The sequence below is a fragment of the Phocoena sinus genome, chromosome 10, assembly GCF_008692025.1.
Source record: "Phocoena sinus isolate mPhoSin1 chromosome 10, mPhoSin1.pri, whole genome shotgun sequence".
Lineage (NCBI taxonomy): Eukaryota > Metazoa > Chordata > Mammalia > Artiodactyla > Phocoenidae > Phocoena > Phocoena sinus.
Genome location: NC_045772.1, coordinates 12,454,469 through 12,479,277, shown reverse-complemented (window position 1 = coordinate 12,479,277; position 24,809 = coordinate 12,454,469). Strand labels below are relative to the sequence as shown.

Below are 24,809 nucleotides of genomic sequence, written 5' to 3'. Positions count from 1 at the left end.
AGTGATTGGCATGTTTTATCACACTTAATCCTCCCCAAGGCCTTATGAATATTATCCCCCTTTACAAATGAGGAGACAGATGCAGGAAAGTACTTTTCCTGAGTTTATACAGCTACGTAAATGGCAAAGCCAGAATAAACACACTGGTACAGTTGACCCCAAAGCTGAGGCTCTCTTCAACCCCAGGCCACTTTCAAAGTTAAATTGTGTATGTAATTCATCAGAATCCTTCCCCATTATATGCAGTCCTGAGCAAATGTGATTGTAGGAAAACTGTCAGACCTTTTCATTGTTCAAATGTCCTTTTGTCCTAGCTGGATTTTACTATACAGACCTCACTTTTCTTGTCATCCTGTTGTCTTTAAGCTTTGGAGGCAAAGTATCTTGATTTTTTTGTCTAAAAGTACTTAAAGGATATAATTATGTTACATTTATGCAATATGTCAATTTTAAAGGACTTAAACATTTTTATCGTTGGGAAGGCATTAGATTTTTTTATTTTTAACATCTTTATTGGAGTATAATTGCTTTACAATGGTGCGTTAGTTTCTGCTTTATAACAAAGGGAATCAGCTATACATATACATATATCCCCATATCTCCTCCCTCTTGCGTCTGGCATTTTGATATTGATATTGCTAAAACACTTAAAAGGAAAAATTAAATTAAAACAGACTTTTTACTAAATGAGTTTGTTCCTGTTAGGAAACACTTTGAACACATAGTTTTAATTAGTGCTGTACTACATTTAATGTTTGCAATTTACATTCCTATCTATTGTATTGACAAAATCCACACACTTCCATTTCTAATATAATAGCTAAATAGCTTTCTGTTTACATAGAGCTATGATTTCATTCCCTGTTTGGGGGTATATGGTTTCTTACCACGAAGGATAAAACATGGCTTTTTAATTCTTGGCAGAAAGCCAAGATCTGCCCATAATCACTTTAATCTCTGCCTTTTTGCGGTACGCGGGCCTCTCACTGTTGTGGCCTCTCCGGTTGCGGAGCACAGGCTCCGGACGCGCAGGCTCAGCAGCCATGGCTCACGGGCCCAGCCGCTCCGCGGCATGTGGGATCCTCCCGGACCCCCGTGTCCCCTGCATCGGCAGGCGGACTCTCAACCACTGCGCCACCAGGAAAGCCCTGCCCATAATCACTTTAAACCAGAGTGGTGCAAGAAGGCAAGAACTTCTGGTTAAATCACCACCCAACATGAGGATGTTAAAGGTTGTTAATGGAAGAATCCAATGGAAAATCATGCTAAACATATTCCATACAACCAAGCAATATGTTTAAATGAAGAAAAACATGGAAGGTACCTGACATGAAGATCATCTTAAGTGTACATCTCCCCTTATAATCCAAATCCATTACAGAAAGGTAGATTGATTTAGATTTTCATGCGTTAGTCACTGTGCTGCACAACAGTGAGAGAAGTGGACATAGCATCCCAGCCCTCAAAGAGCATCTAGACTACTGGGGGTATGGGCATGTATTAACAGGTCTCATGAGCATTATTAAAACACTTCAAAGCACAGAAGTACATGACGTCCATAAAGCTTTTATTGTTGTACGGTAAAGATGTCAGCCCCTATGACTGCTCAGATTAACGGAAGTGATTAAGTTCTAATTCAGGTTTTCTATCGTCCTAAATTTCTGCAATTTACTAGCCTTTCAAATTTAAAATTCACAGATATGCCCAAAAAATACTGAAGCATCCTGCAGTAACCCAAACTACCAAAGCAGTGGTTATTGTATCTTTTGGAGTGCATGTCATTAGAAGCAAAAAAAAATAACCAATAGATCTAATATTGGTATCTAATGAGTAGATGACATAGCTGAAACACAGCACACGAGAAGGTTGAAGATATTAGAATTACAAAGCTGCGAAGAGCCTTTGAGATTCTTAATTCTTAGCTTGGGGTCCACTGCTGCACCTCAGGGACCCCAGAAACTCCCTGAGGTCAAATTGTATCTCTGCCTTTTTTCTTCAGAAAGGCTCCGCTGCTTTCTACACTTTCTCAAAGGAGCCAGTGACCTAAAAAAGAAACGTCCTGGACCTAATTCCAGAATCCAGAGAAAATGGAAGCCCGCTGTTTGAATCACACAGTAAATGAATGGCTGAGATGGGTCCCAGGACCCACTCGTGACATCTGTGTGCTTTCTGCCACCCTGGGCTCTAGCCCGTCCCTAGCTGCAATTCACTGAGTTGGCTCTCAGTGTCAAGGTGTCGCAAAACCCTTGGCTCTTCCGTCCTATCTTGAGGTAACGGAATCTGGGCTGCAAAGAGGATACATTTTGCAGCTGGGAGACCTTGATCTCAAATAGGAAGAGTCTTCTCTGGGCAGGGAGACAACAGGCCAGAGAGGCTGTCAAACCCAGCAGTGGGTGTGTAGGCATGGTGAGGTCCTAGAGGCTAAAACTAAGAGCGAGAGCTGGAGTCTCAGCTTGCTGGGTAACCTTACCCAAGTCATTTCCCTGGTCTGAGACTGGGTTTTCTGGGTGTGTAGAGATCAAAGACAACGCCCCTAATCCTTACAAAGACGTGAAGGATGTGGCTTAGACCCAAGCGCCCCAGGCCCGCAGCCGTCCGACGTCGTGCGTGACGTCCACCGACGCCGAGTAAACCGCAGTGAGGTCATCGCCCTCAGCCTCGAGGCGCCGACCCTCCACGTCAGGGGCGGGGCCTGCGGCCGGCTCCAGACTCCCTCCGCCCCGCCCCAGCCGCGCCTCCTCGAGGACCGTCCGGCGCGTCACGTGACGGGTCCGGCGCTGGCGGTTGCTGTCAGCTGATTCCCCGGCTTGGTGGCAGTGGCAGCGGCAGCGGCAGCGGCAGCCGTGGCGATGGACTTTCTCCTGGGGAACCCGTTCAGCTCTCCGGTGGGACAGCGCATCGGTAAGTCCCCGGGGCCCGGCCCAGCCCCAGCGCAGGGTTCCGCGCCCGGCACCGGCCCCCAGGCGCGCCTCCAGGTTCCCAGTTACACACCTGAGGGAAGCAGGGAGAGGAACGAGGCTGGAGTGTCTCTGCGGGACCTGGCCCCGCCCAGCCGCCCGCCTGCTTTGATTGACAAAAGCCGAGATCCACTAAGAAGCCTCGGCTTGTGATGGATACCGACAGCAACCAATAGGTAAAGAGAGAAGGCGGGTCCTGGCGGCCGCGACTCAGCCAATGTGCGACTGCTAGGGTCGCTAATCAAGGGAGAAAGTTTGGGGGGTTAAAGGGACTGCGTGGTTTTGCAGTCCATGGGTCCCTCCAATGTTTCTCTCGTCGCCTCCCCGGCGCACGTCGCGCCGCCTGGGCCCTTGCCGTCTCATTCCTGGCTCACTCGGCGCTGCGGACACGGATACCTGAGAAGGGCTGGAAGTCCATTCTCCAGGACCAGGACACAAGGGCTTGGCGGCTGGGTGGGCGTCTTGCTGGGAGGGGGACAGGGAGCCCTGCCTCCCCCGGGCCGGGGCTAGACGCTGAGGAACCCGCTCCATGAGGAGGCCAGGCCAAAGCTTCAGGACGTGCCGGCCTTGGCCGCCCTCACCAACCGGCATCAGATGGACCGCATGGAGTCGCAGACTCTGAGCTGGAAGTGATCTTAGAAACCACCTAATTCGGTCTCCCTCATTTCTCAGTAGAGGGCATGGCCAAGCCCTGTGGCAGAGACACAGGCTCACTCAGAGCCCAGATCTCCTGAATCTCTCGCCCCCTATTGACGGGAGACTTATTAGTTCTGTGACGTTGCCTCTGTAGGGAGGATTCCTCACCTGTGATTAGGGGATAATAATGATCCCTACCTCCGTGAGGTTGTTGTGTAGGTTAAACTCGTTAATAAATGTAAAGGACTTAGCGCCTGGCACGTGGCCGATGCTATATAAAAGAAAGTGGTAATATTTATTATTGTTACTGAGACACTGCCAAGTGGGGGTCTGGAATTCCTGAAAATGGCTGGACAGTTGGTCTCATAGGCACTCATTTCTGCCCACCAAAGCTGAGAGGACCCACAGGCCATGGCCCAAACCGCTAACACTTCTCCAGGGCAGTCTGGGTGTGCCTCCTTGCATGAAGAAGCCCAGGGCAGTACTGTGAAACTCTCTCCAACTTTTTGACGGTTTTTAGCCTTAAGTTCAAACTGGGAAGATTGGATCTTTTAGACAAGATATTCTTTCCATTCTTACTATCTTGGAAGCCATACCTCGCTGAAGTCTGTTGACCCAGCTCTGTTGCAATCGCCCCCGTGGCCGTCTGTGGCTCTTCTGAGGTTTTGTAATGAAATGTCTTCAAGAGGAGGCTGTCAGTAGAGAATTTACACACCAGGAAGCTCCTGGATGAGAGAGGGGAAGCTGCACCTCTCAGGGCCACCTCCCTGCCCCACCTACTACAGACACACACACACACACACACACACACACACACACACACACACACACACACATACATGCACAGGTGAGTCATTGTTTCGGAGCTGAGAAGAGAAGGCAGCTTGTCTCTCATCTATATTTCTCTAGCTGCAGATACCACTTCTTTCATCACATGCCAAGTCTGAGACTTCCTACCCCTCCCCGCCCAGAAAAATTCTGGCTTTCACAGGCAGCCACATGTGCCTGAGCCTCTCTAGAAAAGCTCATCTGGACTCTGGGCTTTAGATGGTCAAAGAAAACAGTTTCTTTTCTTACCCTGAAAGGTTGCCTGTCTTGGGCAAGAGATAACTCAGTCCAAAGAGTTACTAACCCTTAATACCTTAGAGCACAGAGCAAGTATTACTGCAGGAACAGTCCTTACCCTGGGGCTCTTGTGACCCAGGGCTCTCATCAGAATCCCCTGGAAGACTTGTTAAAGCATCGAAGGCTGGACCCCATCCCCAGAGTTTGTGACCCTATAGGTCTGAGATGGCCACTGGATTGGAAACCACACATTAAAACCCTCTGTTCTAGCCCATCCCCTTCATTTTATACAGGAGACTGAGGCCCAGAGAGGGGAGGTGGAGACTAGGACTCACCCAAGGACCCCAGTGAAGTGATAGGAAAGCTGAGATGAACTGCCCTGAGCCCCTGATATCTGAACCAAAGCTGAAGAGGCTCTAAAAGTAGGATTAAATGAAGAATGTCTGCCATTTGAGTTAATACCCTCAGTATTCCTTTTTTCTTTTCTTTTCTTTCTTTGATAAAGAGACGGCAACAGCCCTGATTGGCTGTGATTACTATTACTAATGACCTAGTATTAGTTGCTTGCATTTCTGTAAACTGCAGGGGTGAAATAATCTCTTCTCAAGCCTGCCAACTCCATCTCTCTGTTGAGGGTAGAGTCCTGTCCAGTTGGCAGCCCTGAGCGCAGTGGGTCCTGACGGTGTTAATCAGGGGTGAGTGTCTCTCAACTCACAAAGTCCCCAGCCACCCACCTACACCCCTTTGTGTTTGCTGCTCCCTCTGCCTGCTCCCGGTGCATCCTTCAAAGCCCCGGGCATCGTCACCTCCTCCCTGAGGCTTTCCCTGACCCCTTCAGATCCAGCCGTTGCTTTTGTGCCCTCCCATCACCCTAGCTCTGCAGGCTCCCTCACTGTCTGCCTTTGGGCTCTGAGCCTCTGCTCCTTCCTGGGTGGAATGGGGGTTATACCAGCATCCACCTCTCAGGATGGTTGTGAGAGTGAAGTGAGCTGCTCCGTGGACAGGGCCTGTGGCACATTGTCAGTGCTGGGGAAACATCATTGTCATTTTTATTATTTTCACCGTCATCACACTAATAAAGCACTGTCCCATTCTGTTAGTAGTTGTGCATGTGTCTCCCCGGCTAGCCTGGGCTTCCTGAGGGCAGGTGCTGTACCTTACTGATCCAGACCCTTGGCTCTCAGCATGGTGCCTGGCACATAGGAGGAGGAAAGAAAGGAGAAAAGGAAAGTAACAGTTTGTGAGCAAATGCCAGGTGCCACGCTGGTATCACGACCCTGTTGTCGACCCCAAGTTCGTGTGCCCAATGCACAGTGAGGCTAAACCAACCAAACCGTTGGGAGCAGTGAAAGGTTTATTGCAGGGGCTGAGCAATTGTGCTCAAAAGACCCAAACTCCCTGATGGTTTTCTGTGACTTTCCTCTGATTGGTTGGTGGGGAGGTGACACGATGGTGCTCCAGGAATCTCAGACATCAACCTTCTGGTTCCCTCCACTCTGGGGTCTGCTTGTGCAGACCTGAAGTCACCATCCTCCCCCTGGGTGGGACCCCCAGGTCCAGCAGAAGAACTCAGAGATTTGTATCAGATTGTTAAGTAAATCCCTCGAGGAGGAGCTGGGACTATGCTTTGTCGCTGCACCAGTGTTTCTTGACTGCCTTTCCTTTGTTTCTGCCTTCCCTCCCTTCCCTAATTAGTAACTGTTTGAGTCTGCACTTTGACACTCGGGGAGATTTAGGAGGCTGAAGCCTTTTTCCCACAAACAAGAAATAAGGAAGGGAGGGAAGGGGGACACGGAAGAGCTTTTGTGCCCGGAAGGACCCCACAGGGTCCCGCTCAGTTTCAAAGCCCCCTTTTCTTTGATATTCGTAAGTCTTGAGGGGAACAGGTGTGGGACGAGAAAGGGAATAGTTTTGGATAGAGAGCTTAATCAGGAATTCGGCAGAGGACGTCGGTTTTAGGGAGACTCAGTTTCAACCCTGCAGGGTTTTGCTATTTTTTCCCATGTCACTAAAGGTAAGTCTGAAGGCAGGTGTCACTTCCCAAGGTTTCACAGCTCAGTAGAGTCTCTGGCTGCAAAGCCGAGGTCCTCTCTCGTACCCTCACCACACTGCCTCTGGCTGATCAACACCTGTTTGGAATATGCAGCATCCCAGCCCTCCAACATACAGTTATTGTTTGACCCACAGACTAGCTTTTCTGATTGCAATGCACTCCTGGACCTGTGCACATTTCCAGGTCACTCACCTGTCCACTAAAGAAAAATTTGCACAACCTAAAAGTTGAGAATTATGTTTTATCTGGAGACCTTACTGACGATTACAGCCTGCGAGGCAGCCTCTCAGGTAGCTCTGAGGGACTGTTCCAAAGAGGTGAGGGAGGAGCCAGGATATACAGGAGTTTTTGCTGGGCGGAAAAAAAAAGGTAGTCAAACATAAAAAGATTACTGCTAATCACAAAAAACAGACATCTCAAGTTAATGATTTTAGCGCTTTCCTCTGTGTGGGAAGATGCAAGAGTCTGGGCTTATTGAAATCAGTCCTTTGACATGCGTCTTCAGTATCTAGCACCAATATCCTGTTCTTCTCCATCCTGAATCCCACTCAGGTGCACCTGTGGTGAGGGGAGGGCGCTACAGTGGCCAGCGGCTTGATGGCCACAGCTGCCTTTGTTTACTGAAATGGCGGGTGACGTTTTTTTGTCCGCACATCCTTATCTATCAGGAGAGCTTCCCGTTTCCCGTGGGCAGCAGCCTGGGGCTGAAAGGATCCCAGATAGCTGAGTACGAGCTGGTGTTGACACAGCCCTCTTCTTCCAAGGATTTAAAAACCCTTCCCAGGTATTCTCTGAGGACAGCCCTTACTGGCTGTGTCTTATAGAGAGACGTCAGAAGGCAACCCAAGAACCCCATATTCCACTTCAGGCTGTCGGCTCACCCCTGGCACTTTGAACTAGAGATGCAGGTGACTCAGGAGAGCAAGCTGCAAACAGCACAGACTATAAACATGGGCAGTGCCTGGGGACCAGCCCCGGGCAACGGGTGCGGAGAGCAAGATGGACCGGGCGGAGAGCCCAGAGCCTAAGACTGAGCCCTGGGCTGGACGGGAGAGGTGAAAGGTCGGGGAGAGCCACGCTTAGTTCCACAAAGGCCAAGCCAGGGCGGCCACCGGAAGGCATCATAGGTAAGAGACCATAGGCATTAGCAGGAAGAGAACACCTCGGGCCCTCGGGGCTGCCATTTTGGGAGTGATGAGTGGAAACCAAACTGGACACTCAAGCAAGGTTGTCAAGGGGACACCAGGCTGGGCGGCAGGAGACCTGGGTCCAGCTTCAGTTCCACTGCTGACTATGTCACACTCCTCCACCGCCTCCCCTACCTGTCACACAGAGGTGCCACCGTCCTCCCTCTGTTTCCCAGAGAATTGAACAACTGAGGGGACAATGAGGACAGGAAGGATTGATGCTGGAGGAAAGAAGCACATGGCTGGGCATTGCAGAGGGGCAATAGAACCGACTGCACAGGCTTAGAGGGCAGAGTGGCCGGTTACCAGAGGAGCTCAGTGCCAGCGCCTTTCACAGTGGGCCTGGCTGCCTTGTTTGCTGGTGAGCTCCCTAACCCTGGAGGTATGAAGGCAGAGGTTGGAGGGGAGGGAGGCTGTAAGGAGGATGCTGCATGGCTGGCAGGGTAGACTAGACCAGGATTTGCAGACTTTAGAGGGCCAGATAGTAAATATTTTGGATTTTATGGTCCATATGGCCTCTGCTGCAAATGGCTCAACTCTGCCTCAGAGCACGACGGCAGACAGACAATAAGTCAATGAAAGGGCATGACTGTGTTCCAATCAAACTTTATTTACGGACGCTGAAATGTGAGTTTCGTATAATTTTCACGGGTCATGAAATTTGTTCTTTGGATTTTTTTAACCATTTAAAAATGTAAAGACCATCCTTAGCTTGTGGGCCATGCAAAAGCAGACTGCATTTGGCACGTGGGTTCATAGTTTGCTGACCTCTTAGCCAGAGGCAGAATGATTAAGTTCTTTGTTCTTCACACTGGGGTCGCAGAGCACCCCTGTCAGAGATGTTTGAGGATGCTCCAGCCCTGGACCCCCTGAGTCAGAATCTCTACCGCTTCCCACTCTGTGCCGTGGGGAGCCCTTGCATCTTGAAGCTCCAACTCCTTGATCCATAAGTGCTGGCGCCAGGTTAGAACCCAGAATTTCTGTCTTAAGGATAACAGGGACTAATGTCTAGAAAGGGCTTTGTGTCAGCTAGCCGCATGGTACACAGTAAGGCATCCAGGATGTGCTCCTGAGTCAGGCCACGTGGTCTGAGTCCTGGTTTATCCTTCACCTGCTTTGTTACCTGGAGCAAGTTACTTAACCTCTCTGTTCTCCAATTTCCTGTCTAAAAAATAAGGATAATAATAGCACGTATCAGTTGGGATTGCTGCATTGCTGTGTTGGGAAATTGTAGTACTGTCACGTTGTGAAGCATTTGGCCCGGTGCCCTCCAGACTGTAATTGTCCATAATTGTTAGCTGTTGTGATTTTTTACCCGGTGTTATCATCATTGCTGGGATGTAGTCTAAGTTGGAGGCAAAGCCCAGGTGCCCACCCAGGGCCCTGGCTCCAGCACAGCCTCTGTCGGTCTTGCTGTCGCTGGGAATGAGCAGTTGCAGGCTGGGTGGCAGCCACAGCCACAGACAGGTCAGGTTTCAGGCTGCGGGGTGGAGCCGGTTCTCACTTGGGAATTAAAGCCTTTGCCTGACCCTACAGGTGGAACTGGTGAATAGGTTTTGTTCCCTCCCTGAGCTCAAAGAAATAAGAGTAAAGTCCTGGAGTTCCGTCCTTCTGGTTTTAGAAAAAAACAAAAACCCTCAGTGTCTTCTAATTAGCTTGGGACCATCACCCCGTGAGAAGCAAGAGGATTCAGGACAAGTTAACTCTTTACCTTCTTACCAAGGAGGCCTCGGTCTAGGCTAGCACTCTCCAGACTTCTGCCCTTCGTATACCACCTTTATGATATGTGTCTGCCCTTCGTGTACCACCTTTAGTTTTATTTTCAGAGTGTTTTCCTTTTGTTCACTCACTTTTTAAATTTGACCTTATCCTGTGTAATTATATGCTGAAATCATGACTTTGATAAGCTAGTTTGTGTTTTTTCCCTTCTACTCGACATTCAGGTAAATAGGTAACTCTAAAAATGTCTTTACGTTTGCCCACAAGCCCACCTAGCATGTTCCCAGGTGGCACGTTTTGACCGCTGGAACGTCAGCAGTCTGAATAGGGTCAGAGCTTAGACCCTGCATCAGAAGATGTGGGTTCAAGTGCCAGCCCCTCCCCTCCCCAGCCGCATCCCACAGGCAAGTGACAGAACCTCCGCCCCACGGAGGTGGGAAGCTTGACAACTGAGAAAGCACCAAAAAGTGCCACAGAGAGCCAAGCAGCTGTGCAAGACCCATGGGGAGGACCTGGGCTTTGCTCCTTCAGGGGAGGTAGAGAAAGGAAGGAGGGAGCCGGGGAGGAGTGGGGAGGAGCCAGCGAGGCCACACAGGCTGAGACCAGGAGAACTGAAGGACAGGCAGAGGTGTCCCCTGTTCCAGTGGAACTTGTTTGTATTGATGCAGGATAAACCCCTGGGGTGGTTAACTTCATGTATCAACTTGGCCAGGCCATGGTACCCAGATATTTAGCCAAACGTTAATCTAGATGTTTATATGAAGGTATTTTTTAGATGAAATGAACATTTAAGTCAGACTTTGAGAAAAGCAGATGACTGTCCGTAGTGTGTGTGTGTCTCATCCAATCTGTTGAATAGAAGAAAGACTGGCCTCCCAAGAAGAGGGAATTCCGCCAGCAGACGACTTTTGGACTTAAGCTGCATCTGTCCTCTGGGTCTTCAGCCTGCTGGTCTACCCGGCAGATTTTGAACTTGCCAAGCCTCCATAATAGCACAAGCAATTCCTTAAATCTCTTGATAGGTACGTACGTACCTACATACCTACATTTGTCAGTAACATCTTTTACATTCGTGAGTTGGGGGAACAAAAAAGCAATGTCATATACACCTTGGCCAGCCCCTTCACGCCTCTCTACTTTCATGGCCTTGCTCCTTCTTACCTAGATAGTTTTTTAAAAGCCGTCCTTCATCTAACTGAAATTTTCTTCAGTTAGGTACTATAGTTAGTTATATCAACTTTAAAATTGTGGGTTGCCACAGTTATGCCTCTGTAAAGTATTTTAGAGTTCCTCCTGTGGCCTGTGGTTACAAAATGGCAGGGGAGAGGCAGCCAGGGCTTTGAGGCAGGATGGCTCAGCAACTTAGGAGACTGCTGGAACTTTCCATGCCGGGTCTGGAAAGAGCTATTCGTTTGGAAAATAGGCTTCAGGACAGTGCTGGCTGGGGAAAAATGAATGGCTTCTGCATGTATGTGATTTAAACTATTTTATGGGAATGCTTGAAATTTTCACACAGTGATTTTTAGGTTGATATTTTTGTAGTTGGTAACGTTTGTTTTGGTGTTAGCTGTTGTGCTAGGTGGGATACAAAGCACATGAAGTGCATTCTCTCATTTCTTCCTCACATAACGCTGGAAGGTGAGTGCTTTAGTTATCCCTATTTTGCAGGGGAGGAACGAGGGCACAGAGAGGTTAAGGAATTCACTCAGGGACACACAGCTAGTGAGTGCTCCAGTCAGGACTTGCACTGCGATTTGTCTGTGTCCAGATCCCACTCTCCTAACTTTCCCACCTCATTGCTTCCCCTTAGAATTGAAAGGGACCTGGCGGGTTTCCTATAGAGTGAAAATGTCTGGGTTCAGGGTCCATCTAGGATGAGTTTGTTCCTAATGGTTCTTTCTGTATTTCTCCACCCACCACCCCAACCTCCAGCATATTGGTTTCCTCCTCTTGCTAGCCCCCACGTAACAGAGAGCACAGGTGAAGGCACCCTCTGGTGCTGCCTCTGTTATCAGGAGAGGAAAAACTTCCCCAGGAGCCACTGGGAAGAAAATTCCACCCACACCTCAGTGGCCAGAACACAGGGCCTCTTCTGGCTGCAAGGGAGGCTAGAAAAGCTAAACAATGTGGGCCAGTGGAGAGTGTCTTTCACAGCAACAAGCTCTGCAGGAGTCAGTTCCATGCAGTAGAGTCGATAAACATCCAATGTAGTCACAGGGTGAGTTAACACAAATACCATATCCCACGTGGGCAGGTGAGTGGGTTCCCACACTGTTTCCAGGAGGACAGCACAGCTGGGCGGTGTCCCAGGCGGATCAGTGGGAACGGTGAAGGCTCTAGAAGTCACTTCCAGAATGGAGTGGTCACAGGAACTGAGGATGGTAACGTGGAGGTCAGATGAAGGAGGCACACGGTGCTTTTTAAAAACATTCGCAGGACTGCTGAGCTGAAGAAAGATTAGGATTTCTGCACAACCGCTACTAAGGGATCAATGAGGCCAAAGGGTGGGAGTACTTCATTTAAATTAAAGTGCTCTAAGGGCTTATGGTCGTGGTGAATATGGCCTCATCCTTCATTCAGTCATTCATCAAACACATCCTGCAGGTTTTTCACAGGCCCGGTCATCCTGTGTGGTGTAGAGAATTCAAGGACTCACAAGCTGTAACCTCCACACTTGAGCTCACAGCCTAATGAGAGAGACATAGAAACAAAGAAGTAAATGCTACAGGGTTATTGTAACACTAAGCAGAGCTTGTGGTTGTGGTGTGCGCAGAGTGCCGTTGGCCCAGCATGGAGGGGAAGGCCCTCTGGGGGTCAGGGCAGGCCCCGCAGGGAGCAGGGAGCAGAAGGCCCAGGCGATGGGAGGAGGAAGCGGGGAGAAGGCCGGTCTGCACGCCGCAGGCTGCCACCAGGCTTCGGGGTACCTCGGCTGCAAGTGACCGAGAGACAGGCGAGCCGGCCCCACGCGCTGGGCTTACTTGGCAAGAAGTCGGAAGGTCGGCAGTTCCAGGATTGGTCTCACAGATCCACGATGTATTGCAACACCCAGGCTTTTTCTTTCTCTGTCCTGAATATGTTGGCTTTGTGTCCTGAGCGTGTCACCTCGGCCCGAGCTCCAGGCGCCGTGCTCCCATGCTGGCTCCCAGAAGAGAGGACAGAAGGAGACCGGGGGGTGGGGGGGGTGGACAAGGCTCTCCCCTCCCCGACAAGGCCCCGCCGACACCCTGTACTCCCCAGGGATCCGGACTGAGTAGCTCACCCACGCCTGGACTGGGCTCTGGCAAAGGGGAGAGGGGTTGCCACTTTGGGTGGAGAAGAGGAAGGAGCGGCTGGGGGGCAGGCTAGGGGGTGTCTGTGCCTGATTCCCTCTGTCTGGCTTTGAAGACTGGTCTGCCAAGCCATTGGCATCATTGCCTTTCTCCTCCGGCTGCCTTGCTCCCTCCTGACCCTCAGCCTCCCTTGGGCTCCTGGATCTTTCCCGGTCTCAGCACGGCCTTTTCTCCCTCCCTCAGGTCCTTCAGACTGACCCTCAGGCCCCTCGTCTCTGCTCTTCTTCCCGTCATCCCCGAGGTTTCATCACGGACTCATTCATTCAGCACGTGCTCTTCCTCTAGCGGGCTCGTCCCGCCTCACCTCCCCCGCCTGGCAGCTTGCACTGTGTGCTCAGCTCAGTCGGTACCTCCTCACCAGAGCCTTCCCGGTTCCCCTGAGGTGCTGCCCCCTGCTCCCGGCTCCCCCAGCGCCCCAGACTGACCTCAGTCACATCACCTGTCGTTTTGCACTGAACACGCCTGTCCAGCTGTTCTCACTGACCGCTGTAGGGCCTCCCTAAGGGCAGGGATTCTCTTCTCCCTCTTTGCCTCTCTAGCACCTGGCACAGGGCACAGGCCTCTCTAGCACCTGGCACTGTAGCTGCTCAGAGCGTGTCGTAGGACGGAGAATAGATGGGCGGGAAGAGGGCATCTAGAAGGCAGCTGGGGGGCAGATGGGATAAAGGGGCACTGGGCAAGGGATGGAGGCAGCTGGTGGGTGGGGGGAGCGGAGTCGAGCAAAGGGGTGGGTACTACTTACAGCAGATTCCAAACAGCATATCATTTCGTTCATAAATATTTCAGCGTGTCTTTTAAGGGCATGGAATAGGATTCCCATGTAGAAACCAACAAACAAGCCATAATCACAATATCATTACACACTTTAAAAAAAATTATACAGATGTGTTTTTTAAAGCCTGAAAACAGTAAAGACTAGAAGGAAATCTCAGAGGTTCACCATGGTTCCTTTGAGTGACGTTAGTAGGTGGCCGTTACACTGGAAAGATGACGTTCCATGAATGTTGACTAAAAACAAAACAGCTGTGGGCACCTTTGCAGGGGTGCCAGTCATGGGAGAAGGATCTCGAAAGAGGGCCCCCATGGGAGCTCTGGGTAGAGCTGACACACCGTGTCACTGCTTTCTTGATCACGGTCAGCTAACTCCCATTCTATCCCTACCCCCCCGGTGGGTGAGCCCTGCCCTAGACCTGGTCATAGTCAAGGTGGGACTAGGGCTGCTATCGGCCTCGACCTTTAAGACAGTTCCTTACTATTTACAAACCATATTTCATTGAATCTAGAAAGAAAAATCTACCAACTGAGCTCTGACAGGTCATCATTTGTAAGAAACATCCCAATATCAGAGAGACTCAAGAGTGGACAAGGGGGGAATTCCCTGGCGGTCCAGTGGTTAGGACTCCGCACTTTCACTGCCGGGGTCCAGGTTCGATCCCTGGTCAGGCGACTAAGATCACGCGAGCCGTGTGGCGTGGCCAAAAAAAAAAGAAGAGTGGACAAGGGAGCTTAGGGTCAGTGAAACATGAGAATGTTTCCCAGGACGGGGTGGGGACGGGTGCTCAACGCTGAACTGGGGCGGCAAGGGGGTCTGGAGGCTCGGCCGCTCCTTCCGCAGACGTTGGCCAAACCTCTACCCTCCTTCCCACCAGAGGGTAGGCCCCGGTGAGACAGAGATGTTCCCGGAACTCAGGGTCCAGCCAAGGCAGGCGGGGGCAGAGCAGAGGGAGAGCACACGGGTCCAGAGGCCCCAGGGCCCGGCTCTGCGTCCCCGTACTCCACTGCCAGGTGTGGGCATCAGCTGTGCCCACACGTGGTGGGGGCTGTAGGGCAGTAACAAGAGGTCCACGCCGCGTCCTGCACAGGCTGACATGCAGCGAAGGCCGGTCATCTGGTCGCTGTTGTCCACAGTGTTAATGCCGCAGTGCGAGATGAGGCCTGGCACGGTTTGCCCAGTTAGAGGTGACACTGCGGGGCCGACACTGGGGTAGGGCCTTAAAAGCCGTCCCCATTGGCTCATCTGAATCTCAGCCCCTCTACTGTCTCAGTGCCTGCTCTTTTCCATCGGGGCATTTTTGCTGTCTGTAATGTCACTTGTGGCCGCCCACCAGACTGTAGACTTCCCAAGGGCAGGACCTGGTTGGTTTTGCTCTCTGACGTCTCCCAGGGCCTGCGTGACACATGCCGAGTATGTTCGAGAGGCACATAATCTAGTGGTTAAGGGTACGGATTTGGGAACCAGACCTCTTTGGGTTCAAACCTCTGCTCTGCAACGTACAAGCTGTGTGACCATGGGCAAGCCACTGGCCTCTCTGTGCCCCTCAGCGTACCCATCCTCTGCCTTAGGGGCTGTGGTGAGGGCCGGCAGAGCTGCTGTGAAGTGCAGAGCCCCGTGTTTGGTGTGTGGTGACAGCCCAGCGTGTCAGTGTGGTGGGCCGGTGGGGGGTGGTCTCGTCATCACCTGTGAACCAGTGCCGGCCTGAAGGGGAGCCACGCATCCCAGGCAGAAGCCCCAATGCCTGAAAGAACAAGGTCCGCAAAGGGAGAGAGAACGACACCGTGGGTCGGGGCTGAGCTCAGCCCCAGCTGTCCCTCTCAGCCCCTGAAAAGGTCCGGTTTTTGACCCTCAGGCAGTGGGGGGGTCATGGATGACATTTAGACAGAGAAAAACACTGGTTGGATTTATGTTGGAAGAGGAGAGTGTGGAGGTGACGGTCCAGGTCTGGGTGGGAGACAGTGCCTGAGCCAGGGCCGTGGCCGTGATGATGGAGGTGTTGAGCAGCTGGAACCCTCAGCTGGAACCCCGGTGAGTGAACATGCAGGGTGGTGGGGAGAAGGCTCTAGGCTGTTGCCCTCGGGCTGACCTGGCAGGAGGTGGTCAGTGTGACTCACATCCACAGTGCTGACCACGGGTCCCCTGATCGCCGCAGAAATGGCTTCCTGCAAAGCAGGGCTTCCCCAGTGGCCAAGAGGGCAGGCTCGCCAGATACCCAGGGTGCCCCCGAGGATGCGCAGGCTGACACCAGGGCCCTGGAGCTGGAGAGTGTCTGGTGGCCACTCTTTGCTGCTCTCGGTCCAAGTCACAGTCATGGGACTTAGCAGTGACCCGTCGCTGCCCTTTAGCTGACATCATACGTACATTGTCTGGCTGAAGAGTCCCAACACCTGTGAGGGAGGCAGTCAGTCTTCTGCCGGTTTCACAGATGAGGAAACCGAGACTCCGAGGCTCGGATCCTTGCGCGTGGTCTCCGAGTTCAGAGGTGGGGCCAAGCTCATCCCACTCCAAAGCTGTGCCACCGCCCAGCCCAGCTGTCCGGGCACCAGCCCCACGTGGAGAGGACAGAGCAGACAGAAAGACACCCGGTGGACCCCATCTACCGCCCGCCAGCCCCCGACAACAGCAGGTGGTTTGCAGGGCCCAGCTTCCTCAGGAGCTGGGGGCAAGGGCAGGGCCTCCGAAGGTACTGCCAACAGCCCAGAGCTGGACAAGTCAGCGGGCTGTCTTTTAGAACTGGTAACCATTGTCAGTGTTTTTATCCCCCCTCTTAAAATAGCCAACTGAGTTACTTTTGTGGTTAAAACCAAAAATAGAACACACATCCCCAGATTCCTGTGGGTTTAAATTTCTGCCCTTAACGGAGCATGCCTGCCCCTTGGACATGTTTATTAAGGAAGTCTTAGGCTTCTCCCAGATCTGAGGGGAGGGGTGGGTACACCTCTCTTCTGGAATTGATCAGATGGCTCTTGTCTCTCTTCTGCCTCTTCCTCCTCTTCCTCTCCACCCCCCCACACCTATTTAGACTGACTGAAGCTCCCCCCTTTCCCCCGACTCCCTCCAAAAAGCTCCATCCTCTTAATGGCTCTGCCCACGACTGGCACTCAGGACTAAGAACTTGGCACCTGTCCTCAGGTTAGCATCAGACTCGCGCTCCAGGGGTCCTGATGCATCCACCTTGGTTCCTTGGGACGGCTTGCCTCTTACTCACAAATGTCCCAGCTGCCCCCTTAGCAGCCCGCTTGCTGTTCCAAAATGATCATAATCCCTTCTGAAGCCCCACCCTTCTCTCCCGCAGGAGAAGGGAGGTGCCCTTCGTTTTCAGCGGTCACTGGGAGAGGTCATAGGGGATCCAATGGTGGAACCACTGAGAGGGCTGCTAGTGGAGGAGGGGGCAGATGGCCTGAGGGGTCCAGGCGGATCATTCTGGAAAAAAAGCAGAGCTCCCTGACTCCTGATGGGAGGCGGGGGCAGTGGCATCCACGGCCATCCCCCCTTTCCACCATGTGTGACCTCTCCAGGCCTCAGGTTCCTCATTAGACAAGGGCAATAGTGTACGCCTTATAGGTGTGAGGGTTGAATCACCTTCTTTACATAAACAGCTAACAGCTAACAAATGCTTGGTGTTACCTAGCATCTAACTTGGGAAGTTAAAATATTCCCGTTGTGGAAGGGCCCAGCTGGGGGCAAGGGAGCCTTTGAAGGGGCATGGGAGGGACACAGTCACTTTCAAGCTCCAGAAGGTTCACTCTAGGTCAGCATGGAGGACGCATGGGGGCAGGGAGGCAGGAGGAGCCAGGGCGTGGCTGACGAGGGCGGGGCGGTGGCCCAGCTGGGGCCCTGGCCGAGGGCAGGGCGGGAAGGGAAGGCTGGGATGGAGAGAGCCTCAGGGGCTGGAACTGGCAGGACTCAGGGGCCCCTTAGAGGCGGTCAGGAGTCAGGTTGGCGAATCCCCCAGGCCAGGAAGTCACTGAGACGTGGCTTCCGAAGGAGGAGCAGTTCTGCGTGGTTGACCAGCCACCATCCCCCAGACCCTCCAAAGTAGGGCCCAGCCCCCCGCTCAGGAGGCACTTGTCCAGCTCTCTTTGGTTCTTCGTATGTGGTTCAGTATGTGTGTGAGTCCCAGGGGTGGGAGTGTGGCCCAAAGAAGCCACATCCAGGACATAGTTGTGGGATGAGCGAGTCCATCTTTCACCCATTTAAAGGGCAGCCTTTCTCATCCCCTCTCGCAGCCCTAACCCAGGAGCAAAGCAACCCACCCTGCTGCTGGGTCCATACGTGGATGCCTCAGCTGCCTGGCATGTGTCCTGGGCCACCCTGGCATCCATCCAGCCCACAGGACCCAAGGGGGACCCAGGGTGGAACTGAAGTCAGGCCAGTTTCAAAACCAGGATCATGGAAGCCACCGTTGTAGGGAGCTGACTGTGCCAGCCCAGCCCAGGCTCTGCCCACAGGATGGGGCTGCCTGCCCAGCTGGAAGAGGGCCCTGCCCAGTCACACGGAGTCTGCCCCGTCTATCCTGACGGACCTGGCTCGGAGTGTGGCTTCTCTGGGCACCACAGGGCAGGGACCGTGTCCATCTGTCCACACTGCATCCCCAGTGCCTAGAGCAGGCCTGCCACATCAGTAGCTGTGCGACGGACGCGTGAGGGGCCTCACCCGAGAGCAGGGTGGTGAGAGAGCCTCCCTTGCACCATCGCGTGGAATAAGAGCTCCGTGTGCCCGGTCCATCGGGGCTCCTGGGAGACGCCCACAGAGCTATGCCCGCGGGTGCACTCAGGCCGCGGGTGTTAGGGCTCTGAGCCTGGAGCCGGGCTCTGAAGCCGAAGACACAACCGTGATGGGGGAACTTGGCTACTGCCCTAAACGCTGATCCAACCGATGGTTAAAAACTCGTGCGTGGGCCTGACAGACCCGCAGGAGTAACGTGCGGGGTGGAATCTTGCCTGACACAAGCAGAGTATGGAGTTGTCTCTGCACAGTCTGCTGGAACTTGGTCTTTTTCTTTTTTTTTTTTTTAACGTCTTTATTGGAGTATACTTGCTTTACAGTGTTGTGTTAGTTTCTGCTGTATAACAAAGTGAATCAGCTATATGCATACGTATATCCCCATATCCCCTCCCTCTTGCGTCTCCCTCCCGCCCTCCCTATCCCACCCCTCTAGGTGGTCTACAAAGCACCGAGCTGATCTCCCTGTGCTATGCGGCTGCTTCCCACTAGCCATTTATTTTACATTTGGTAGTGGCTATGTGTCCATGCCACTCTCTCACTTCATCCCAGCTTACCCTTCCCCCCTCTCCGTGTCCTCAAGTCCATTCTCTACGTCTGTGTCTTTATTCCAGTCCTGCCCCTAGGTTCATCAGAACCAATTTTTTTTTTTTTTTTAGATTCCATATATATGTGTTAGCATAAGGTATTTGTTTTTCTCTTTCTGACTTACCTCACTCTGTATGACAGACTCTAGGTCCATCCACCTCACTACAAGTAATTCAATTACCTTTCTTTATATGGCTGAGTAATATTCCATTGTATGTATGTGCCACATCTTCTTTACCCATTCATCTGTCGATGGACACTTAGGTTGCTTCCGTGTCCTGGCTATTGTAAACAGTGCTGCAGTGAACACTGTGGTACGTGACTCTTTTTGAATTATGGTTTTCTCAGGGTATATGCCCAGTAGTGGGATTGCTGGGTCATATGGTAGTTCTATTTTTAGTTTTTTAAGGAACCTCCATACTGTTCTCCATAGTGGCTGTATGAATTTACATTCCCACCAACAGTGCAAGAGGGTTCCCTTTTCTCCGCACCGTCTCCAGTGTTTATTGTTTGTAGATATTTTGATGATGGCCATTCTGACTGGTGTGAGGTGATACCTCATTGTAGTTTTGATTTGCATTTCTCTAATGATTAGTGATGTTGAGCATCTCTTCATGTGTTTGTTGGCAATCTGTATATCTTCTTTGGAGAAATGTCTATTTAGGTCTTCTGCCCATTTTTGGATTGGGTTGTTTGTTTTTTTGATATTGAGCTGCATGAGCTGCTTGTATATTTTGGAGGTTAATCCTTTGTCAGTTGCTTCATTTGCAAATATTTTCTCCCATTCAGAGGGTTGTCTTTTCATCTTGTTTATGGTTTCCTTTGCTGTGCAAAAGCTTTTACGTTTCATTAGGTCCCATTTGTTTATTTTTGTTTTTATTTCCATTCCTCTAGGAGGTGGGTCTAAAAGGAACTTGCTGTGTTTTATGTCATAGAGTGTTCTGCCTATGTTTTCCTTTTTATAGTGTCTGGCCTTCCACTTAGGTCTTTAATCCATTTTGAGTTTATTTTTGTGTGTGGTATTAGGAAGTGTTCTAATTTCATTCTTTTACTTGTAGCTGTCCAGTTTTCCCAGCACCACTTATTGAAGAGGCTGTCTCTTCTCCATTGTATACTCTTGCCTCCTTTATCAAAGATAAGGTGACCATATGTGCGTGGGTTTATCTCTGGGCTTTCTATCCTGTTCCATTGATCTATATTTCTGTTTTTGTGCCAGTACCATATTGTCTTGATTACTGTAGCTTTGTAGTATAGTCTGAAGTCAGGGAGCCTGATTCCTCCAGCTCCATTTTTCTTTCTCAAGATTGTTTTGGCTATTCGGGGTCTTTTGTGTTTCCATACAAATTGTGCAATTTTTTGTTCTGGTTCTGTGAAAAATGCCATTGGTAGTTTGATAGGGATTACATTGAATCTGTAGGTTGCTTTGGGCAGTATAGTCATTTTCACAATGTTGATTCTTCCAATCCAAGAACATAGTATATCTCTCCATCTGTTTGTATCATCTTTAGTTTCTTTCATCAGTGTCTTATAGTTTTCTGCATACAGGTCTTTTATCTCCTTAGGTAGGTTTATGCCTAGGTACTTTATTCTTTTTGTTGCAATGGTAAATGGGAGTGTTTCCTTAATTTCTCTTTCAGATTTTTCATCATTAGTGTATAGGAATGCAGGAGATTTCTGTGCATTAATTTTGTATTCTGCTACGTTACCAAATTCATCGATTAGCTCTAGTAGCTTTCTGGTAGCATCTTTAGGATTCTCTATGTATAGTATTATGTCATCTACAAACAGTGACAGTTTTACTTCTTCTTTTCCAATTTATTCCTTTTATTCCTTTTTCTTCCCTGATTGCTGTGGCTAAAACTTCCAAAACTATGTTGAATAATAGTGGTGAGAGTGGACAACCTAGTCTTGTTCCTAATCTTAGAGGAAGTGGTTTCAGTTTTTCACCATTGAGAACAACATTGGCTGTGGGTTTGTCATATATGGCCTTTATTATGTTGAGATAGTTTCCCTCTATGCCTACTTTCTGGAGGGTTTTTATCATAAATGGGTGTTGAATTTTGTCAAAAGCTTTTTCTGCATCTATTGAGATTATCATATGGTTTTTCTTCTTCAATTTGTTAATGTGGTGTATCACATTGATTGATTTGCATATATTGAAGAATCCTTGCATTCCTGGGATAAACCCCACTTGATCATGGTGTATGATCCTTTTAATGTGCTGTTGGATTCTGTTTGCTAGTATTTTGTTGAGGATTTTTGCATCTATGTTCATCAGTGATATTGGCCTGTAGTTTTCTTTTTTTGTGACATCTTTGTCTGGTTTTTGTCTCAGGGTGATGGTGGCCTCGTAGAACGAGTTTGGGAGTGTTCCTTCTCTGCTATATTTTGGAAGAGTTTGAGAACGAAGCTCTTCTCAAATGTTAGCTCTTTAATAAATGTTTGATAGAATTCCCCTGTGAAGCCATCTGGTCCTGGGCTTTTGTTTGTCGGAAGATTTTTAATCACAGTTTCAATTTCAGTGCTTGTGCTTGGTCTGTTTATATTTTCTATTTCTTCCTGGTTCAGTCTCGGAAGGTTGTGCTTTTCTAAGAATGTGTTCATTTCTTGCAGGTTGTCCATTTTATTGGCATATGGTTGCTTGTAGTAATCTCTCATGATCCTTTGTATTTCTTCAGTGTCAGTTGTTACTTCTCCTTTTTCATTTCTAATTCTATTGATTTGAGTCTTACTTTTTTTTCGTGGTGAGTCTGGCCAATGGTTTATCAATTTTGTGTATATTCTCAAAGAACCAGCTTTTAGTTTTATTGATCTTTGCTATTGTTTCCTTCATTTCTTTTTCATTTATTTCTGCTCTGATCTTTATGATTTCTTTCCTTCTGCTAACTTTGGGGTTTTTTTGTTCTTCTTTCTCTAATTGCTCTAGGTGTAAGGTTAGGTTGTTTATTTGAGTTGTTTCTTGAGGTAGAACTGTAGTGCTGTAAATGTCTCTCTTAGAACTGATTTTGCTGCATCCCATAGGTTTTAGGTCGTCATGTTTTCATTGCCATTTGTTTCTAAGTATTTTTTTATTTCCTCTTTGATTTCTTCAGTGATCTATTGGCTGTTTAGTAGCATATTATTTAGCCTCCATGTGTTCGTATTTTTTACAGTTTTCTTCCTGTAATTGATATCTAGTCTCATAGCATTGTGGTCAGAAAAGGTACTTGATACGATTTCAGTTTTTTAAATTTACCAAGGCTTGATTTGTGACCCAAGGTATGCTCTATCCTGGAGAATGTTCCATGAGCACTTGAGAAGAAAGTGTATTCTGTTGTTTTGCATGGAAAGTCCTATAAATATCAGTTAAGTCCGTCTTGTTTAATGTATCATTTAAAGCTTGTGTTTCCTTATTTATTTTCATTTTGGATGAGCTGTCCATTGGTGAAAGTGGGGTGTTAAAGTCCCCTACTGTTATTGTGTTCCTGTTGATTTCCCCTTTTATGGCTGTTAGTATTTGCCTTATATATTGAGGTGCTCCTATGTCGGGTGCATAAATATTTACAATTGTTATATCTTCTTCTTCGATTGATCCCTTGATCATTATGTAGTGTCCTTCTTTGTCTCTTGTAATAGTCTTTATTTTAAAGTCTATTTTGTCTGATATGAGAATTGCTACTCCAGGTTTCTTTTGATTTACATTTGCATGGAATATCTTTTTCCATCCCCTCACTCTCAGTCTGTATGTGTCTCTAGGTCTGAAGTGGGTCTCTTGTAGACAGCATATATATGGGTCTTGTTTTGTATCCATTCAGCCAGTCTGTGTGTTTTGATTGGAGCATTTAATCCATTTACGTTTGAGGTAATTGTCGATAGGTATGTTCCTATTACCATTTTCTTAATTGTTTTGGGTTTGTCTTTATAGGTCTTTTCCTTCTCTGTGTTTCCTGCCTAGAGAAGTTCCTTTAGCATTTGTTGTAGAGCTGGTTTGGTGGTGCTGAATTCTCTTAGCTTTCACTTGTCTGTAAAGGTTTTAATTTCTCTGTCGAATCTGAATGAGATCCTTGCTGGGTAGAGTAATCTTGGTTGTAGGTTTTCCCTTTCATCACTTTAAGCGTGTCCTGCCACTCCCTTCTGGCTTGCAGAGTTTCTGCTGAAAGATCAGCTGTTAACCTTATGGGGATTCCCTTGTATGTTATTTGTTGTTTTTCCCTTGATGCTTTTAATATTTTTTTCTTTGTTTTTAATTTTTGATAGTTTGATTAATATGGGTCTTGTGTTTCTCCATGGATTTATCCTGTATGGGGCTCTCTGCGCTTCCTGGGTTTGATTGACCATTTCCTTTCCCATGTTAGGGAAGTTTTCAACTATAATCTCTTCAAATACTTTCTCAGACCCTTTCTTTTTCTCTTCTTCTTCTGGGACCCCTATAATTTGAATGTTGGTGTGTTTAATGTTGTCCCCGAGGTCTCTGAGACTGTCCTCAGTTCTTTTCATTCTTTTTTCTTTATTCTGCTCCCTGGCAGTTATTTCCACCATTTTACCTTCCAGCTCACTTATCCGTTCTTCTGTCTCAGTTATTCTGTCATTGATTCCTTCTAGAGTATTTTTAATTTCAGTAATTGTGGTGTCCATCACTGTTTGTTTGCTCTTTAGTTCTTCTAGATCCTTGTTAAACGTTTCTTGTATTTTCTCCATTCTGTTTCTGAGATTTTGGATCATCTTATGACTATCATTATTGTGAATTCTTTTTCAGGTAGGTTGCATATTTCATCTTCATTTATTTGGTCTTGTAGGTTTTTACCTTGCTCCTTCATCTGTAAAAATTTTTTTGTCGTTTCATTTTTTTTGTTTTTGATGGGTGGTGCTGTATTCCTGTCTTACTGGTTGTTTGGCCTGAGACGTCCAGCACTGGAGTTTGCAGGCAGTTAGATACAGCCGGGTCTTGGTGCTGAGATGAGGACCTCTGGGACGCCTCACTCCGATTGATATTCCCTGGGGTCTGAGGTTCTCTGTTAGTCCAGCGGTTTGGACTCGGAGCTCCCACCACAGGAGCTCGGGCCCAACCTCCGGCCTGGGAACCAAGATCCCGCAAGCCGGTCACTGGGGGTTCCTCCCGTCCCCTTAGGTGTCTGTGGTCCCCCACCAGTGCCTGGTAAGTGCCCTAGTTGGAAGAAGACACGGATTCTGTGTCCTCCTAGTACGCCATCTTGTGTCCAGTGGAACTCATTTTAAAGTCAGGTCTGCATGAGGATGGAATCTACAAGATGGAGAGGGCAGGGAAAGTGGGTGATGTGAACACAAGGACAGCACTTCGATTTTTGTTTTTTAGATTTTTTTTTTGGCTACGTTGGGTCCTTGTTGCTGTGGCCAGGCTTTCTCTAGTTGCAGTGAGCGGGGACTGCTCTTCGTTGCAGTGCACGGGCTTCTCATTGCAGTGGCTTCTCTTGTTGCAGAGCAACAAGGCGCCCAGGCTTCAGGAGTTGTGGCTTGCGGGCTGTGGAGCACAGGCTCAATAGTTGTGGAGCACAGGCTCAATAGTTGTGGCGCACAGGCTTAGTTGCTCCGCGGCATGTGGGATCTTCCCGGGCCAGGGCTCGAACCTGTGTCCCCTGCATTGGCAGACGGATTCTTAACCACTGCACCACCAGGGAAGCCCCAGCACTTTGATTTTAAAGAACGTTTTTGAACGTCCTATAGTATGTTCTGTTCCCGTGTTCACTGTTCGCCCACCTCCTCTCACACTAGAGCACACGAAAGGCAGCCGGGTCCCAACACTGAGCAGATTTTACAGCA

General features: G+C 49.3%; 1 protein-coding gene across 1 annotated transcript in view; it reads left to right on the top strand.

Moving 5' to 3' along the window:
* Positions 1–2,757: 2,757 nt before the first annotated feature.
* The window catches only part of TOM1 (target of myb1 membrane trafficking protein), a 46,167-nt gene continuing 24,115 nt past the window's right edge, over positions 2,758–24,809 (top strand). The window contains exon 1 of the mRNA XM_032645949.1: positions 2,758–2,901. Coding sequence (XP_032501840.1) covers positions 2,850–2,901 — 52 coding nt within the window. The 5' untranslated portion in view covers positions 2,758–2,849. The remainder of the gene's footprint in view (positions 2,902–24,809) is intronic.